The sequence below is a fragment of the Megascapheus bottae genome, chromosome X (assembly GCF_031878675.1).
Source record: "Megascapheus bottae isolate mThoBot1 chromosome X, mThoBot2.hap1, whole genome shotgun sequence".
Classification (NCBI taxonomy): domain Eukaryota; kingdom Metazoa; phylum Chordata; class Mammalia; order Rodentia; family Geomyidae; genus Megascapheus; species Megascapheus bottae.
In genome coordinates, this window is record NC_143547.1 from 90,435,207 (window position 1) to 90,452,639 (window position 17,433).

Below are 17,433 nucleotides of genomic sequence, written 5' to 3' on the forward strand. Positions count from 1 at the left end.
GATGAAGAAAGCTGTTATTCATGGGTTGAACTGGAATGAGCACAACTTGGTGAAGCCTTAAAATGAATGAGAGGCATTGCCCAAAAAATTCCAGAACTGTTGAAATTACAGTGCCTTGATAGCATGTGGAAATTGGATCTTAACATTAGTGTTCCAATCGGGAAATTAGGTTTTTGTTTTCTATGAGATAGACCCTGTTTAAAACCTTTCAATAGCAGAAGGTTAAAAAAAGTTTAAAACTTTAACCATCCCTTAAATTACAAGATATGAGTCCTGTTGTACTTGAAAAGCCACTATTTTTCCATAAAAACCACCTAGGTTTGAGAGAGTGACTGTTTACTAAAGCTCAGTAAAAAAATTTATCATCAGTTGTTATTCTGTTTAAATAGATTCCTTGTTAAAATCAGAAGAAAATGAAAGGTTTGTGTTTCATTTCACACTTAGACTTATGCTTAGGCCTGGAATAAGGGTTTCCAAGATTAGGTTTTGTTTTTAACTGTGCATCGTGAATCACTGAATGTTACTTTCTTAGCCATGAGTTAAATGGTCACATTTTATGTTCTGTTTTTATCTCCATGCCCAATGTGAGAGCTCCTTAAAATATAGAAATAGCAATTTGTGGTGGGTGTGGTTGGCTTTTAGATTTCATAAATAGTTCCAATCCCACCCCCCCACCAAAGACAATTTAATTACATATTGAGATTGGTTTTACCCACGCACAGTATAACATTTAATTGAAAGGCAACTGTAAAGGCAACATCTTAGCTTTCTTAAACTTCCATGATTAAGGAAGCAGGATGTGTTTGGCTATTTATGCCTCTTTAACATATGCCGTTTTAGGGGGTGGCACTTGGAGAGCAAAATACACATGCCTTTCATAGGCACTTAACGCCATTTCTCTACACTGCCTATGTAATCATGAGTGCCATTGGTAGGGTTGTCACTCTGCTCTTGGCCTGGGCTCTGCTTTGGGCTCATCCGGTTCTCTTTCTGACTTGAACTCTGAGTCAGATTCTGAATCAGATTGTGAGTCACATTCTGATTTGCATTGAGATTTGGGTTCTGACTCTGATTCTGACTGGGATTCTGGCTCTGACCTTGGCCCTGACTCAGGAAATGGGTCTGAAGGAGTCTTCCCTTCAGAAATTTGCGTTGCTCCTGGCGCTTCCTCCTGGCCTCCTGATGCTCTTTCTGCCTCATGAACTGATACCTTTGCAGAAAGAGGTCTTTTGCATAGGTATACAACTCCATATCCAGAAAATTCAGTCCCTCAATACGTTTTTGGATCTCCCCATTGATCTCAACACTAGAGGCCCTAGTGGTATTATATTGGGTAAACGGCGAAATGAAGTTCATGTTGAAGGTCTTCTCAAACAGGTACTGGGTCTTGCGTTGAAATTCCGTAAGGCCGAAGAATGCCATGTGCTTCAGATTGGATTTGGCACTTTCCAGAAGGACCTTGTTTCGTTGTTTTTCAGGCATAACCGAGAGATTGTAGCAGCCTACTAGGGTCAGATCAGAGAGCATGCGCACCTGGCGGTTGTTGGCCAGATTATAGGGGCAGTCCATAAATTCTTTGAGGGGGCAGCCAGACCAGTCATCACCAGTGTAGCAGCTTGGCAGCTCTTCAGAGGTCGGAGGTCTCCCATCACACACATGCAGAGATGCTTTCCATGTAGCGCCTCTCTGGACATGCCGCCACTCACTCAAGTACCGAGACACTGGGTCTCGCAGGATGGTGATATAGTGGAAGTTCCTGTGGAAGAAGCATAAAGATCAGTAGTCAGAGCTATCCATCAGTGCCATAAGAAGACTCGTGGAGGTACATGGCCTCTGTGATGGCCGCTGGCTAGGAAAGAAAGCAAAGGAGGAATGCCAGCAGTGTGGTAGCATTTGTCCAACGAACTGTGCAGCAATGTAAATTTCTGCTAGCCTTGCCAAGTAGCCAACTCCTTCGATTTGCTGACACTGCAAAAGGTATGTAAAAATTAGACTCAAAGCCTGTGCTTTTCTCCCTCTCCCAACAATGAAATAAAAAACCTTACCAGTGATGCTACTGGCCAGTCATCAACCTTATTTTTCATTCTGCCAGCCCCAAGCACCCATTTACAGATCACGTAGAAACAATGCATAGAAGTAGAAAGGAATTGAGAGGTGAGTTCCAGTTCTAATCCTTCTAATTAAGTACACAAATGTATTCCCCAATATTCAGCTGTCTGGATTTTTTTGGTCAGTTGTGGAAATTGAACTCTGGGGCCGGGCACTGTCCCTGAGCTCTTCTGCTCAAGGCTACCGCCCTAACCCTTGAGATATAGTGCCAGTTTTCTGGTGGTTACTTGGAAGTAAGTATCTCATGGACTTTTGTGCCCGGGCTGGCTTTGAACCACAATCCTCAGATCTCAGCCTCTTGAGTAGGTAGGATTACAAGCGTGAGGTGTCAGTGCCCAGCTGAATCTGAAAAATCTTACTTTTTTTTTTTTAAATCAAGGTTGGCTGTATGACTTAAGAGGTATAGCACCTGCCTGACATTGAAGTCTAAACCTAGTACCTCCAAAACAAACAAAACTGTAAAATTACACTGAACTATTTTCTATGATACTTCGGATTCTGGTGTTGCCATGCATTATGGAAATAGACTGGATAAATAGGCAGAACAGCCCAGAGCCTCCAGAAATATACTGTGGTTAGTCTGTGACTGAAATAGACATGGTCGCTGCCAAAGTTTTATGTCTGTTTTTAATATTCCAAGGATAGGGAAGATAACTCTATCCAGTCCAAAATACCCTTTCTTTTTCCCAACCTACTGAAAGGATACAGTTGTCAGCAATTGTGGAGGCCTTGCTGTACGGTGATCTTGCTTTTTGAGTTGTAAAGAGGTATTCTTTGCTCAAATAGCAGATGGGCGAGTGCTTAACCACTCGCTGACACATTTATGCGAATATATAATGGATACACACACATGCTCCACATCCCAGAAAACATCGAGACATAGGAGCATATTCAAAGAAAGGATGTACTCATTGCATTTTTAAACAGAAGGAATTTCCATTGTACACAGTGGATAAAGATCACGGGAAGTTGTTCTTTTCTTTTCCTCTGCTTTTAATTTTAAGGAATCATTTGATATGGTCTTGTGGAATAAATAAGCATTGGGCACGCAGAAGCATCTGGCAATGAAAATGAGGTAGAGGCAAGACACCTTCTTTGAGCTCTCACATGACCTTGCTGGTGCTACTACACTTCCCCTCTGCAAAGATCATTGCCAAAAAGTAGCCACTACTGCTCCCTGGTAGCTTGTGCCAATATACCCTCAGGCTCTCTCTTGGTTTTGGTATTCCTTCATTCCTTCATTCCTTCACTACATTTTCATGGAAGCTTCATGCTAGGCCCAAGGCAATAGTTTAGAAGCAATTAGTCTGATTATTGGAAAAGAATTTTTTTTAACATTTATTACAGTGTCACATTTGGATTAACCTTTTAACCAGTCTTTCCAAGCATGCATTGTAATGGGGATTGCTGAGTACTTTAAACTCTCCTAATGGAGTCACCTTCATGCTTAGCTGAAATTCTCCTGCCCTAATTTATTTGGTTGGATGTAAGCCTACAGTGACATCTTCTGGTAAGTATTAGAGTGCACCACAGTGCAAGGCTTAGGGACTCCTTCCTGAAGCCTTGACTTTGCCTTTCTCAGCAGACAGAACCCAATCACAAAGGCTAGTGTAGGAGTCTCCCATAAGCAGAGAGTGAAGAGGCAATGCAGAGAGACAGAGACACTCAGTGACTCTTTCATTACAATGTGAGGATCGAGTATAGTTTCCACCTGAAGGTTGCTTAGCATCCTAGGAGACAAAGACACCCCAACAGAGCCAGTCTCTGTCTGTACACTGTAAGATTATCACTGCAGCAGAGACACACAACTCAAAGAACCTAGTGATTACAGCTATAGTGACTCAGGTGGGCACCAGTGGCTCATAATTGTAATCCTCAGGAACTACACAGAAAGCTGAGATCTGAGGATCATAGTTCAAAGCCAGCACTGGTAGGTAAAGACTGTGAGACTCTTATTTCCAATTAACCACTCCCATGCCACAAATGGAGTGTGGCTCAAAGTGGTAGAGCATTCGCCTTGAGCACAAAAGCCTGGAGATTCCATGAGAGTTAACAACCCGCTTCTTCCAGAGAAAACATTCTAAGGGGCTGAGATTGATAGCACTTAATGCTGCTGAAACTATGACTCCATGGATGAAATGGACAACGTGCTTAAGAGAAGGTCCCTAGAGTTCAGCAGTCTCCAAAGTTCCGTGTGTGTTGGTGATGGGAAAACAAGACAGACGAGGATAGTTCCCTGGAGGGTTTTATTGTATACCTCCAGGATAATACTCAGTATCCTGAGGGAAGACCTTGCAAGGAAATAGATACAAAGCAAGTCTTCTTACCCAATGCAATTGAGGATGTGAAAACCCAGTGTAATTAGAAGCATGGCTGGGGAGGCAAAGAGACTCAGAAACCTGGACAGCACTGGTCTCTGAATGAGGCCAGGTGAGTTCAGTTCCATGACTTCCTTCCTCTTAGCACCATATGTATGCCTGGTGGGAAGACAGGTACTGGTGATGTAACCAAGGATAAGACAGGAAAATCTAATAATTGCCATGTCCCAACTATGGCTGAGAAAATACAGAGTGCACGAACAGCATCCTGCAAGGACCTGTACCTAATGCAAGAGGAATGTGTTCTACAGTTTTGTTTCTCCTTCCCCATCCCCCAAAAAAGGAAGAATGAAACAAGGTAAGAAGAGAGGAAAGGAATATGAGAAGAAACAGCATGGGAGAAGGCCTAGAGCCACAAAGTGGGAACTAGAAGAGGGGCAAAGATCAAAGAGATAAAAATGATCAGGGCTAATCGTGGAAGGCCTCCCATGGACATTAGGTGATTTATAAACAGGCACCTATGGCTTATGCTTATAATGCTAGTTTCTTGGAAGATAGAGATAAGGAGGATTGTGGTTCCAGGCTAGCCCAGATATTCCCATTTTGGGTGTGATGACATACATCTGTCATCTCAGCCACAGCAGGAAGTATAAACAGGAGGATCATGGTCCAGGCTAACAAGACTCTCAAAAATAACCAGACCTAAAGGAGCTGGAGGAGTGGCTCAAGTGATAGAACATTTGCCTAGCAAGCAAGAACCTCCAATTTCAAACCTCAGAAATACCCAACTGAAAGGAACTAGTATTCATGTATCAAATGATCACTCTATACTCCTAAAATATGTACTATATCAGTGGAAGTGGAATTACAGACATTAATTTAGCAGCTACTGTGGAAGACAAGGCAAAAAGAGGAGGCGGGGAAGGCTAGAGAAAAACTTAGGATGTAGAATAAACAAAACTTGATGAGATGAATGGAAGGCAAAGGGAGGAAAATTAAAGAAGCTTCCTAGGTCCTGGAGGGAGGCTGGAGGTGTCTAAGGAACATTCAAGTAGACCTGAAGGGATACTTAGTCATCTGGCCTTCAGATAAAGGCATGAGCAGTCAACAACAAACACCACTGCAGACCATGAGGGACTACTTTGAGATTTATAACTCTACTTGTACAGCTTCAAGCATCTAAAGACAGCATATATAACCCCAATACTTCTCTTCTTCATGCTAAATATGGTTTCCAATTGTTCTCTAACCTGCTGCCAGGATGCTCACTGTCCTGTTGATTATCTCTGACTATGTCCCATTTATTGGAACATGGTCCTCTCGGCATGTTCTGACAAGTGACCAGATGTGGCAGCCTATCATCTACTCGTTTTTGTATCATTTCTCTGCATGTCAATCAGATCACATGGACCCTTCTGTCAGCCACACCACACCATTGGCCCACAGGAAATTAAATCACGCCATTAAAAAATATGCCATTTTTGCAACCCACTCTGTAGTGTCTGGGGCAGACTGCTTGTGGTTACTTAATTTCCTCTGGTTTGCAGAAGCTTAGTAGTCAAAATACATGTGGATTTCAATCATATCCCTCAGTATTACATCATACTTTCTTGTTCTTGTTGGCAATGTCTTTATGTAACTCTAGTTACCCAGGAGGCTGAAATCTGAGGATCACAGATCAAAGCCACCCAAGGTAAGAAAATCTGTGAGACTTTTTATTGGGGGGGATTTCATGGGGCCTGGGCGTTGTCCCTAAGCTATTCAGCTCAAGGCTACTGCCCTACCCTTGAGCCATAGCCCCACCTCCCATTTTCTAGTGATTAATTGGAGATAAGTCTCATGTTCTTTTGGGCCCGGGCTAGCTTTGAACCATGATCCTCAGATCTCAGCTACCTGAGTAGCTAGGATTACAGGAGTGAGCCCAGCCTCTGAGAGTTTTATCTCCAATTGACTACCAGAATACGGAACAATGTGTGAGAGCAAGTTTGTGAGCAAGTCTTCCTTCAGGTTGATGAACCTGAATGCAGTGATTTAATTTTAAATAAATTCTGGAATGGACAGATTTAATTTTAAACAAACAAGGTAAGCTCAGTTCTTAGAAAAATTGTATGTAGCTTGTGTTGCGATGTGAATCCTTGTCATTTGATCTGTCATTTTCTAGTTATGTCTTCTCAATAACTTCTACATCTTCCCCATGTCAGACATAGCCTTCTGGACCAAACAACTATTTTCCCTTGGTTCAGCCTAATCGACAGTGAGTGAGCTCACTCTGTCCAAGTGTGTCTCTATTGGGGTTTTGTAATATCAGAAAACGTTTTGGTTGTTACAACAGAGAACAGGTTGCTACTGACATTGAGTGCATTCAGTCTAGAGACTATGCTAAACATTTTGCAAGCCTAGGAAATCCTCCCCGTCCCCCCGCCCAAAAAAAGAATCAGTCAGCTCACCAAATGTCTGCAGTACCAACCTGAGAAACTCTAGAGTACAAAACCATTCTTGATTATCCAAGTTTGTCCCAAGCAACAACTCTTTGCAATAGCACCTACTTGTCCCTCATAAGTTAACTGGGACTTGCAAAGCGTGTCCTCTACAAAAATCTTCTTGTACCTTCCTGAGCAAAATAAGCTCCTTCATTTCTGCCTTCTTGCTTCCACATTCTCTCATAGCAACATTTCTTACAATCTGTTGTGATGGTCTAGTGGTTTTATTGTGTCACCCACTGGACTACAAGCTCAGGGAAGGTGTGGATCATATAGATTGCTTATCAATATGTGCTTGTCAACCTAGAAGGATGCTGGACATAATGTAAGTTATTAATATAAGATTGCTGATCAAATGCAGCAGAAACACTAGAGTTTAGGATAATAGGAAAATACCTATTATTTGGTGAGGAAAAGCCACTAGATGTCACTATTAAATAACAGGTACACTCTTTCACAAAAGTGATAGAGCATTTTAAGGAGATCTCATTGTATTTAGTTGTACCTGACTTTTTATGCAGTAGACCAGTTTAAGACGAGGAAAGTTTGATATGAACAAAACAAGAAAATAGATACAAACAACTCATTTTTATCCTTATTTTCTTAAACGATTCTAAACTAAGTACCTGAGTTGCAAGCCAGCCATAGAAGTTCAGTCTTAGAAGAGCAGGACTGAAACTTCAGTACAGCAAACCCTGCACTTCAAAGATAGGGAAATTGAGGCCTAGCAAAAGAGGCGGGGACTTACAAGTCCTAAGTTACTAATAACACTTGAAAGTCAATGTAAATGCAAGGCCACTTGTGGGCTGAAGATGTGTATATATATTAATTTTAAATTTGTATTGGTATTATAAAGGTGATGTACAGAAGAGTTACAGTTACGTAAGTCAGGTAATGAATACATTTCTTTTTGGACAATGTCACGCCTTCCCTTATTCTTTCCCCTGTTCCTATCCACAAGTTGTAAGTTCATTTTCAACATAGTGTCTAATGAGCACAAGTGCTACATTTGTTCATCCTGAAGGCATGTATTTGTAGTAGGCCATGTTCATGTGTCTATAATTACTCAGGGAGGCACATCTACCAGGCTACTTTTCCAAGGGGAAACATTTGATTTTTGAAAGATGGGACCTCCTTATACCAGCTATAGAGAGGAGATGTTTATATGTTAATTCCCAACAATTCTGCAAGTCATGTATTTATTTGTATTAAGAAGGTGGAGAATCAGAGCTATAGAAAGAATGATGACTCAGGATCAAGCCTCAAATTCAATTCAGGGTGTTCACATTGAATTCAGTGTTCACTGTGGACATTGTATTCTTTTCAATTCAGTACTGGGAGAAAAAATTCAGGACACTGGACTCTTAAGAGATCGGTGCTCAAAGTGAGGCCTCAGAGCCAGCAACAAAGACATTCTGCCTGTGTCACACACAACCTTCTGGGACCTAGCAGTTCCTTTCCCTTCTGTCCAATCTGGTGTCCAGTGAGCTCCAATTACTCAAGTGAATCTCTATGATGAGTGATTGTGAATCCCCTTACACCGCCAACTCAGGGATATTTAGCAATACCTAAAGACATTTTGGTTGCTGTGACTTGAAGGAAGGTTTGCTGCTGCCATGTGTAGTTAACAAGAACTACAATTAATTTGCTTTCTGATGTACATTCATACACTGGAGTTGGAGAGTCGTTATCTTTTACACATGACTGCAGTGATCCAAAGTCTCAAATCTTAGGAGATACCTATAGCATGGGCAAACTATGTGAGCCCTCAAAAGCAAGCCTAAGCTCCTCCTGCTGTTGCTTCAAGTACTTTTGGGATGCCCATTTCTGAGAGAAAGCCCAGGAAACTTGGCCTGGAAACACTTTTGTAGATCATGCTATAAATTATTATTTTTCTTTAATGAGTTAGCAGCTCATGAAAGGTGATGATAAGGGTTTGCCTTCAGTACTGCAAGAGAAAATAAATTGCAACACCATTTCTATGAATGTAAGAATACCAGCAAACTTGTAGCAGTTAAGGGCATAGGAGTAATCAATAAAACGTTGATTTAAGAAAGAAATCAAATTCCTAACCTAAATCAATAAGGATTGAATATTTTATTTTACCTGTATCTTAATTCAGATTTTTTTTAAAGTTCAGCCTTGCGGAGTAATGATAGAAACAACTCTGAGCAGTGGTCCTCAGTAAACTCTGCAGACAGTAGGGTAGGGGCCCATGTCCTCAGCTAATAATGTCCCAAGAAAGTGCCGTGAATGCTTTGTCTTGCATATAAATAACATAAAAGCAAAAGGATGGCTTTGGGATCATAAGCAGTAATATGGAAGTACAAACTAAATAAATTGAATCAAAAGTGCACAGGGCTCCTATGGGAACAGATCCCTCCAGCTCTGTAGTTGGTCTTTTAAGTGACTTTCTTGTGTGCGTCATATACTTGAAGTCCCCAAAGAGGAGTTCCATAAATGCCACGACCAGCAACAGCAGCATAAAGGAAATGGGAGGCAATGTAAGAGGCCTTCTTTGAAGCAGATGGATGCTCATTCAGATGTGCTGGTTTTGGTACATTTGACACAACAGTCTTGTCCTTAGTGGTGGTGCTTTATCTAGTGAGAAGAGTAAAGCCATCACGTTCACAGATAGTAGGCTACAGAGAGCAGTGACACCCATGATTTCATTTGATTGTCTTCCCAGAATGACTGAGATTATTTAAATGCTGAACCAATTCTTTTCTCTTTCATGTGAATATTGTGTGCTCCCCACTCAGCCAGGCTCCCAGTAGAGAGATGGTTGGGGGAGAGGACGGAACCACTCCTTGGAGATCCACAGATCTACAGGGTGATCCAGTTCTTCAAGGGATGACCCTGTTCCCTTAGCAACACAAGTAAGTCTGAAGATGAAAGGTCTTGCTTTGTCCCAAAGACGCAATAGTCATTTGTCACATATTTCTCAAATATGGATTACATATATGATGGTGGTCCTGTGCAATGATAAGAAAGGCTAGATGTGTAGTAGAGTACACAGTCTCTGTTGCTGTAAGCATACTCCTTGATGTGTACAACAATACAACAAGGCCTGATATATATATATATATATGCACATATATATATATACATAATTTCCCAATCCTTAGGCAACACATGACCCTATTCAGTTTTGCTTCTAAAGGTTTCCTATAGTCCTTTACATATCACCCAAGGGAGTAATTCCATGTATATGAAGGAACTACATAATGAATAGATTCCCCCCCCACTAACTATATGTTGGGGGGAGCACTCAACAGGCTTTCCTTAAACAAAAAAGTACATTTTCTATATTCTCTCTCTCTCTCTCTCTCTCTGTCTCTCTCTCTGTCTCTCTCTCTCTCTCTCTCTCTCTCTCTCTCTCTCTCTCTTTCTCTCTCTCTCTCTCTCTCTCACACACACACACACACACACACAAAGCTAACAAATAATGGACTTTTTTTGTCCTCATGAAAAATGAAGATGAGTATAAAATCAAGTTCATTTTCTTAAATCACTTTCTTCTTTCCTAAAGCCTAGTACTGAAGCACATAACTCTCAGGTATTTTGCAAATAAGATGTGAAATTCCAAGGTTTATGACCCGTAGTCACCAGGTTTTGCCTAGAATCCACTCACATAGTTGGCATCATGAAAAGTTGTGCAGTTTACATTCCCTCCCCTGAAGTTGTTACAGTTTAAAATGATGTTGTGAGTTTTAGTTCACCAATGCTTAGGGTGGCTTGAGTGGAGGGGCTGGGGGAGGAAAATGGGGACAAAAATATGAGAAGGGGTAGCAATGATTGTTAAAAAATGTACCTTCTATCTGGCAAATATAATGTAACCCTTCTATTAATTACAATAAAAATGTCAAAAAAGAACTTTTAGAGAAAATCCTTTCTGTATATAGATAAGATTGACTAACTAAGACCCATGAAGAAATAGAATTTGACGAAGTCCCATACAGACCAGTTTTTCCTGTGATTTAACAAACTCAGGCTTTCTTGGCTCCCCTTTCCAGGAACTCATCTCTCCCCAGTAGGCACTTCTCAGTATGCCATCCCCTAAGAGTTAGCATGTGGAGCAGTGGGGCAGAATTGTTTGACTCTTCCTCCAACCTTGAGATAAAAGACCCCAGGGAATGGGAACTAGAGAGGAAAAATTCCCAGTTTTCCCGACAGTGACTACTAGAGTCCATGTCTTATTGTTTGGATAATTTATCCTAGAATAGCTGGACATATAAACTCATTACCTCTGTCTGCCATTTTATTGGCCAGTGCATTCACTATGACACACTGTAAATTTCAGGTCTCACATGTGACATCTAGTTCAGGAATGCAAAGGGCAAAGCAAACGTAATGTCTTTTGAAGTCCTGGGGGTGAGAGACTTAGATAAATTTTTAATCAATCCAATGATCAACATGGGTCCATCCTGAGGTTGTCATAATTAGACCTTAAGACATATTAAGGAAGCCATATGCATTGGGTACCTGCTTTCAAAGAGCTTAGAATTTAGTTAGAGCACAATTCATAGAGGGGAAGAGATAAAGGTAGACTATCGTTAAGTGGATTAAGTGCTACCTGTGTCATGCATAGAGTAAGTGCAGAATGAGTCAGGGATTAAAGAGATCACTGGTGTTCAACCATCATCAAAGCTTGCTTCCTGGAGGAGGTAGGGGGAGGAGGAGGAGAAGGAGGAAATGGAAGAGGAGGAGGATTCTGAGAGGTCCTTAAAGGATTTAAATAAGTGTATGTACTGAAGTTGTACTGAAGGTTTGGCTATAATGGGGAGGATGGAAGGCTTAAATGCACAGCATAATGCTAGATGTTTTATCACAAATAAAAGCTATTCTAGGCTGGGAGTGTGGCCTAGTGGTAGAGTGTCTGTCTCTAATGCATGAAGCCCCAAGTTGGATTCGTCAGTACCACATACACAGAAAAAGCCAGAAGTAGTGCTGTGGCTCAAGTCATTGAGGGCTAGCCCTGAGAAGGCCCAAGGATAGTGCTGAGGCCTTGAGTTCAAGCCCCAGAACTAGCAAAAAAAAGTTCTATATCTGCTAATGCTTTTCCTAGGGTGCAGTACTTGGGAACAAGAGCGTACATATATTCTAGGGCTATGGACTCTAATACGGTGGCTATCAGCCCCATGTTCCTATTGAGCTTTTCAAATAGAGTTTGTCTGAAATGAGAAAGAAGTGTTTCCAGCATAACTGGCCTGGTGGGATAAAACACTGGCAGTAGAGGCGGGTGGCTAGGCTGGAATATGAAATAAGGGGGCTGATTCTGTAGATTTTGTGGGCTCTTCCAGAGATGTAAGGAGAGGATTTGAACCCTTCACAACCATGGGCCTAGTGCTGAGGGCTCACCTGGTGGCGATTTTAGCCCAGACTTTCCATTCCACTGACATGAAACCACATAGCCTACTTCCTTAATGTCTCTGAATTGTGAGAAATGTAGGTACACATGGAATCATTTCTCTGGAGACTTCACAGAGATGTGGAATCAAGTAACAGGAGTTTTACACATGGTAGGCAGTCAATAAATATTATTTAAGGTGGCTATAGCCCACCCACTTATTTGCTTGATGTCTAGCAGGCAAACATCTCGAGTGTGCTTTGCAGAAATCATTAAAGGAAACCTAGTCAGGAAAAAAAAACGCCTGCTCTCAGCATTGTGCTATTTTCCAGAACAACACAAGGGAAAAGTTTTCTCCTAAATGAAGGCTGCCTTTCTTGAGTCCTGGGTTGATTTTAATGATCTCTAATATTGCTTTGAAGGTGCTGAGAGAAATGAAGTGCAAACCCTGCTTTTGTGGGGGAAGCAGGCCCTCCTTAATCAATGAAACTGTAAAAAATGGAGTCACTCAGGATTTCCAGGACTGGCAGGGTCATGCCTCTTTTCCTCAGGGAGAGTTTTGCTTCAGGTATTCAGACTGCAAAATGCATAATTATTGAATACCAGGGTTGGGCTGCATGTGTGTGGGAGGGAAGAATATATACAGTAACAGGCACAGCCTTGTATTTGTACAATGATAATGTTAGGAGTAAAGAAAAGAATAACACATTAATCTGCCACCCAACCTCTCTGCCTACGAATCAGATGTCATGCTGGAGAGAGTACAGGATGGTTGCACTGACACATAGTGCTCCTGCTTAAAAGGAAGGAATTATTTAGAAGACAATGGTAGTGCCAGAAGCCCATAAGAGGACCCTAAGTTATGAGCTGCAGAGATTTACTGTATGTCAAGGACTTCATCTAACCATTTTGTGATTCCCCTTCCCTTCCCCAATTCAGATAAACATATATACAAGAAACAGGGTATAAAAACCAAACACAGTGACAACAGGGGACAAAGCACAGGAGAAAAAAACTTCACACAGTATATTAAAAACAACAACAAAGAAAAACTTGTTTCCATATCATGGAGTTTATTTCATTTAGCATCATTTTTATATGGTCATTTGTACATAGCTATTGGGCTAATGTAATCCTGAACCAATGTAGTAGCAGTACTCACAAGACAATATGTTGGAAATAAAGTTTACAATTTGTGGGGGGAGAAGTTGGGGGGCGTGGAGAAAAAGTGGAAGAAAAACAAGAAGGTAACAATGTTGACAAGAAATGTACTAATCTGGCCAGGAGTATAGCCTAGTGGTAGAGTGCTTGCCTAGCATACATAGAGATCTGGGTTCTATTCCTCAGTACCACATATACAGAGAAAGTCACAAGTGGTGCTACGGCTCAAGTGGTAGAGTGCTAGCCTTGAGAAAGATCAAAGACAGTGACCGGGCCCTGAGTTTAAGCCCCAGGACTGAAAAACAACAACAAAAAAGAAATGTATTTATTACCTTATTTATGTAACTATAATCCCTCTGTACATCACCTTGACATTAAAATAAGATAAAAAATAAGGACTTTAGACATTTGTGTCTCCTTTAACACCAAATGAGGTTGTCCTCTGGAATTAGTGATATAGCACTAGGGACTCTTTCTACTCACAGCATCTTCCTATGGTGTCTCAACAGAATGGCATATTTCAGTACCCTGAATCTTAGAGAAAAATGCATTTTTGTACCTGCCCAAAATATGTCAGGTCTGGTATATTTAGAGTATGTAAAATTGGACATCTATGCTCATTGTGAAATAGACATCATTGTGCTAGTTTGTTTAACGAAATCATAAATATCACACTATTTTTAATGAGTAGAAACTTAAAACAAACCTGACATCTATGCCAGGCACCAGTAGCACATGTCTGTAATCCTAGCTACTCAGAAGCCTGAGATTTGATGACCATGGTTCAAAGCCAGCCCTGGCAGGAAAGGCTAGAAGATTCTTTTTGCCAATGAACTACCCCCCAAGAGTCAGAAGAGGAGCTATGGCTCAAGTAGTAGGATGCTAAGCTCAGCAATAGCGCCCAGATCTTAATTCAAGCTCTAGGACTGTCACACCCACAACATACTCACATATGCATGCATTCACAAGGTCAGACTTGTGATAAATTGGAAAGCTATTTCACAGAAAAGGGTTAGGGTCATTTTCCATGTCATAATTGAATAACAGTTTTCCTAAGGTGGGGGTGGTAGTCAAGCAGTTTCTTGAGACAGCTTGTTTGGAGCTTCTAGCAGGGGAACTCAGCTACGCGTATACCCTTGACCGAAGACTGGTCCTCCTCTATCAGGGATGGTCGTCCTCTTTGACCAAGTACACAGCTTCGGGAGGGATGCACATGGAGCAGTGAGGGAGGAAGGGGACACCCACCTAGCCAGCCAGATCAGCCAAATCAACCCTGGCGATCAATGGGGTGACAGATGTCACAGCCAGATCGCCCTCACATCCTTGGTCAGGCAGTTTCTGCATTCCCCTTTATGCTTTGACTAGGGTTGCTATCCAGACAAATGAAAGCCATGGTTCACGTGTGGAAACTGACCACCTGATAAATGGCAGGAGATGTCCAGAGATATAGGTGAAAACCCCATATTTTGTTGAGAAGCTTGGCAGGCCTTTGAGAGATCACTTTGTCTGCTCGTATCACTAATGAGAACATAAGAATTCAGAGAAGATGGACAGGAACTTGTCCAGGGTCACATGTCCTGTTTCAGGACCACCATGTCACTACCGCCTTGCTTAGGTTTCTTGAGTGGCAAACTTGAGATACTTCTCTTATCTCTCATTAGAGGACCCATCTCTTTATGGGAACTCAGTTCCAATGAATGAACTATCTACTATGAAGCTTGGAAAATATCCAGATCCTTATTCCGTCTTAATAGCTATCCATAAGCTCCTCCTCTCACCACTCAGGACTGCAGAGTGATAGCTGCAAGTTAGACAAGTGCCTATGTTCACAACACAACCCTTGGCTTTGGCAGATCTTCAGGCCTCAGTGGTAGCATTTCCCCAGACATGAAAGAGTGTGGTATTCATAATACCACATGTGAAAGAGGGCAAAAGGCCCTATCTTAACCAACTCTACCCATTGAGGCCTAAAATTCCCACTATTACTTGCTATTTCTTTTGTCCTTTAGAGTAGCCAGAAGACCTGCAGCTCCAACATTGTCCCTTCCTTACGTTGTTCCTCTAATCCCTAGTCAAGATCTCAGGTCCAGATAGAAAATTATTAATAAAATGTATTCCATGAAGGTGCCACCTTCTTAGGATCACCAGAACGGTTTCCAGTAGAAAAAGGCATCCTCTAAATGCCCCAAGTGGAAGTTCAGACAGCAAACTACCAAGTAGGGACCATCTTGAAGTCATGACTTCCAGTTAGCTGCTTATTGTGTGCTGAGGAAAGCCTATTTCAATAGCTATAATCAGTAAATGTAGTCCCTTTATTCAAAGAAAGCAAAGGAATTTAAAATGAAACCATTTGGTGACAGTCTTGATCAAACTTTTTTCCCTTTTCATAATCATGAACCACTCATGAACACACTAAGTTAAAACAAGATTTGATTTCCCTAGGGCTATTTTTTGAAGTCTTGTTGTTTCTCCCATCTCCCTTCTATTTAACCTTCAGGAGTGCAGGTGTTTCTTGAAATGTGTGCAGAGGGAGGGTAAAACCCATTGACCTTCACCTTCTACAGTCTACATGGTGGAAACAATGCATTGACAGTTGAAATATGGGCAGGTACGTGTTGGAGGTGTTGGTGTTGTTACATTTCAGTAAATGAAGGTGATGAGAGAGTTACCTCTGAAATTGTTCATCAGAAATATTTGTATTTCTCAGTTCATTTTCAAGGATTAAAGTACTATTATTCTAAACCTTTCTGTAGGCATTATGTCCTCTGTCTTAAAGAAGAAATTCTTCATGGTGAAGATCTTTTAACAAAGCACATTTGCTTTCTTTCTCATTAGAGCCTGTAAAATAGACAGGTCTGGCCCATTCTATAGACAGAAATTAGTGCAGAGAAAGGTGAAAGGTCATACAGCTAGTAAGTGATCAGGTTACCTACGTCTTAAACCCATGTCTAGACATCCAGACTCATTTGGTTACTGAGTGCCACTTTGCTTATTTTATTTAGGAATGAAAAGAATTTTGCGTGACATAGAGCAGATCGTTCCCCAATACTCTCACAGAATGTGCAACCAGAGCCAGCTTTGTGGGGTGGTATGATTTCAGGAGTGCAGAGACACCCCTCCCTCACACAAATAAGGTTTATTCCTTTGGCTTAAAAAAGGTTTGACTCCTAGGAAAAGAAAAGGTGAGAGAGTGAAAAACAGCAAAACAACATGGCACCTGTGAACAAAGATGACAAAATAAAATTCACTGAAAGGGGTGGGGGGTGTAGGCAGTGAGAGTACATGGAGTGGAGGAGGGGAGTTCAATCTGATTAAAGTATTGTTTATGCATATGTGACTCCTAGAGTGAAATCACTTTGAACAATCAACAAACATTTGGATGGGGGCTAATACAGAGAGTGGCTATGATGGCGAACATACTTTATATACATGTTTGAGAATGAAGCAATGAAGCTTCTTGAGGTTGGTGGGTCAAGATAGCAGAGCGATCAGAGTGAGAGATCAAGATAAATTGTATGATTAAGAACAGGTCAAAATAAATCCCTATATAACCAATTGATACTAATAACAAATGCGGGAAAACAAAGACCTGCTTGTATGTTGGGGAAAAATAGGAGATAGGAGGTGGAGGGAATGTCAGCCATTTATTCTCATCAGACATTTAGATGATGAAGGACTAAAAGGGATGTGATAGAGAAGGAGACATGCTAGATATGCATATAGGTGGATACCCAGTTTTTGTTTGTTTATTTGCTGTTCCTGGGACTTGAACTCTGGGGTGAGTGCTATGCCTGAGCTTTTTCTCTCAAGACTATCACTCTACCCACAATACCACTTCTGGTTTTCTGGTGGTTAATTGGAGATAAGTGTCTCACAGACTTTGCTGCCTGGGCTGCCTTTGAATAGTGATCCTCAGGTCTCAGCCTTCTGAGTAAGCAGGACATGAGTCTGGGCTAGACATCCAGTTTTAAGGAAAGAAAAGGACACCGATGATCCTAAAGGTGGACTTAGTGGC

General features: G+C 41.4%; 1 protein-coding gene across 1 annotated transcript in view; it reads right to left on the reverse strand.

Moving 5' to 3' along the window:
• Nucleotides 1-512: 512 nt before the first annotated feature.
• Hs6st2 (heparan sulfate 6-O-sulfotransferase 2) overlaps nt 513-17,433 on the reverse strand; it is a 283,181-nt gene continuing 266,260 nt past the window's right edge. The window contains exon 4 of the mRNA XM_090326024.1: nt 513-1,756. Within this exon, the coding sequence (XP_090182150.1) occupies nt 886-1,756 (871 nt within the window). The 3' untranslated portion in view covers nt 513-885. The remainder of the gene's footprint in view (nt 1,757-17,433) is intronic.